General features: G+C 39.6%; 1 protein-coding gene across 2 annotated transcripts; it reads left to right on the top strand.

The window, feature by feature from the left end:
• The first annotated feature begins 450 nt into the window (after positions 1–450).
• LOC112187658 lies at positions 451–1,556 on the top strand. 2 transcript variants are annotated; one of them, XM_040514787.1, is made up of 2 exons: positions 451–469; positions 663–1,556. In XM_040514787.1, the coding sequence occupies exon 2, from the start codon at positions 781–783 to the stop codon at positions 1,306–1,308; it is 528 nt and encodes a 175-aa protein (XP_040370721.1). In that variant the 5' UTR covers positions 451–469; positions 663–780; the 3' UTR covers positions 1,309–1,556. The 2 variants fall into 2 exon arrangements, with proteins under 2 accessions (XP_040370721.1, XP_024182307.1); XM_024326539.2 differs by lacking the exon at positions 451–469 and adding an exon at positions 550–567.
• Positions 1,557–2,265: the final 709 nt, after the last annotated feature.

Below are 2,265 nucleotides of genomic sequence, written 5' to 3'. Positions count from 1 at the left end.
TCTAACTTTTTTAGGGCTTTAACTCTACATTAATTAAATAAGACTGCATGGTTTTTAGTTCTGATTTATTTATGGTTGGGTATTAGACAGAGATACTTTACCTTACTAGTAAATAACTCTTTCTAAAATAAAAATAAAAAGGCAAAAATACCGTTATTCTATCTAACTAAAAAAATAAGGAGTTACTTCTAGAATGGCTAAAAATGAAATGGCATTCTAAACATCACCTCACTTGATACAACACGTAAGGAGTTGCTTTTCACTTTACTAGAGTAGTAGTGGAATTCTAGCCTTCTAGATCGATGAAGAAGAATGTATAGTGGAGGACGAGGGAAACTTGTCGGAAGTCCCCAAGTATATGCTGCCATTTTACTTTCAACAAAGGCAACCCTCTCATTGTCCTTCGAGTCATTGAGTCGCCCACGGAGATGCAAAAGTTTCTTTTCTTCACTCGCACAATATTCTCCAGGTTGGTAAATTTCCCTTTTTAGAGTTATACACATACAGAGAGAAAAAAAAAAGACGGGGAAACAACAAAAAGGGTCTGCATTCCCACGCCCTTTCAAAGTGCGTGCTGTCCACCTCCTGTAATGAATTTCCATTTTTTTCTTGTTTGGGTGTAGATGATAAGTACTTATTAGTTTTCCGTAATCTATTCCCAGATTGATTCATTCAAGAAAATCACGAAACCAAGCCCAAATCCTAGAACAGCCCACAGAGATTATTACCGTTGACAGCTAGGAAACTCCGACAGAAGAAGGTGACTGACCGTTGATCTCCATGGCAGACAAGGGTGAGGAAGAGCAAGACACAGCGGCGCCGCGGCCGCTGCCGCCCTCGTATTACTTGGTGTTCCTCAGAATCATGAGCAAAAGGAGAACCTGGGTATGTATTTTTGTGCTAGTCTATGCGATCCTCTTAACTAGCTCATGGAATTTCCTCAAATCCATACTCTCCTGGTACAAATTACAAGGCCAGCCTTCGCCGTCGTCATATGGGTGGCCCGCCCTCTACGCCTCCGTGCTCCTCGGCGCTGTTTTCGGGCTGCTCTCCATGTTTGCAGCGCTGGCTGTGATGGTGCCCGCCACTCTGGTTACGTGGATTGCGATTGTGGTTCTCTTGGCCTTCTTCGGGAAGCCCAGGACGAGTTTGGTCGTCGAAGGCAGGAAGATTACTAGAGAGATTGTTGGGATTGTGTTCAAGATTTTGTTGAAGGAAGGTAATTTGGTGGCTGCTGTTTGTGCTATTGTGGGCTATTTTGCACTTTTCAGGAGGAATGGGAATGCTACCCCTGACCTCATTGACTGAATTTCTTTGCTAATTTTGGTGGCTGTGGAGGAGGTTTCAAGGGTTTAGAGTTTGGTAAAGTTTCCCTTTCTTGCTCTGAGAATTGAGAGAGGGTAGAGCTCTGAAATTTGCTGTAACATTATACTTGTTTCCATTTTATTCTATTTTGTCATCTCACTGGTTTGTGTGATCTGCTATATTTCTCCTTCCCCAATCCATCAATTTTGTACCCTATAATTTTTATATCAAGGGTGAATGTTTCCACGTAATTTTCTGGTTTTAGCAGTTGCAATGGTAGTTCAATTGTGCAAGGAAGCAATTATGCTTCAATGTGGAGAACACAAATATAAGTAGGAGCTGCGTATGAATCATCTTAATTGGAGACCATCCAAGTGAATGTTTTGATGATCTGGTTTAGCATTGAAGTTCTCTAGTGTTCGACAATTTGTTCATTTCTGAAATTTTCTCTTTTGCTTTTTCTTAGGTACCGCTTTTTTATGTTTGATTCTTTCCCACTCTATAAGATTAGTAGACTTGTAAACTAACCAACCCAACATGTTAGAGTTTTTAAAGCAGGAGGTGGAGTTCAAGGCTGGTTTATCAGCAACATGCTATATGTTGTCAGCTCTGTGTAGCTTTCAGGAGTTATGTTTTGAGTTGAAGAAGAGTGAATATTCCAGATTTTGTATTCCTCTGTTTATGCCAAAAGAGAGCAAATGAAATGGACTATAGTGGAATAAGGGTTGGGATTGCGAATAAAGAATTAGTTCAGGACCGAGTCTTATTCCCTTAAACCACGAAACTAATAACTCTGTGTTGAGAGATATGGAGCAGTGGGAATTTTTTTTCCTCCATGTTTATAGGTTTTGACGTTATTGTGTTTGTTAATTAATTTTGTTTTTGTTTTAGAAAATTGAAATTAGGAGAGAAATTATTGTGTCTTTCATTAATAATAAGAGTCTCTTTATATTAACAGCT

This window comes from Rosa chinensis, chromosome 2 (genome assembly GCF_002994745.2).
Source record: "Rosa chinensis cultivar Old Blush chromosome 2, RchiOBHm-V2, whole genome shotgun sequence".
Lineage (NCBI taxonomy): Eukaryota > Viridiplantae > Streptophyta > Magnoliopsida > Rosales > Rosaceae > Rosa > Rosa chinensis.
Note: the sequence above shows the minus strand (reverse complement) of the source record. Positions and strands in the feature narration are given on the sequence as shown.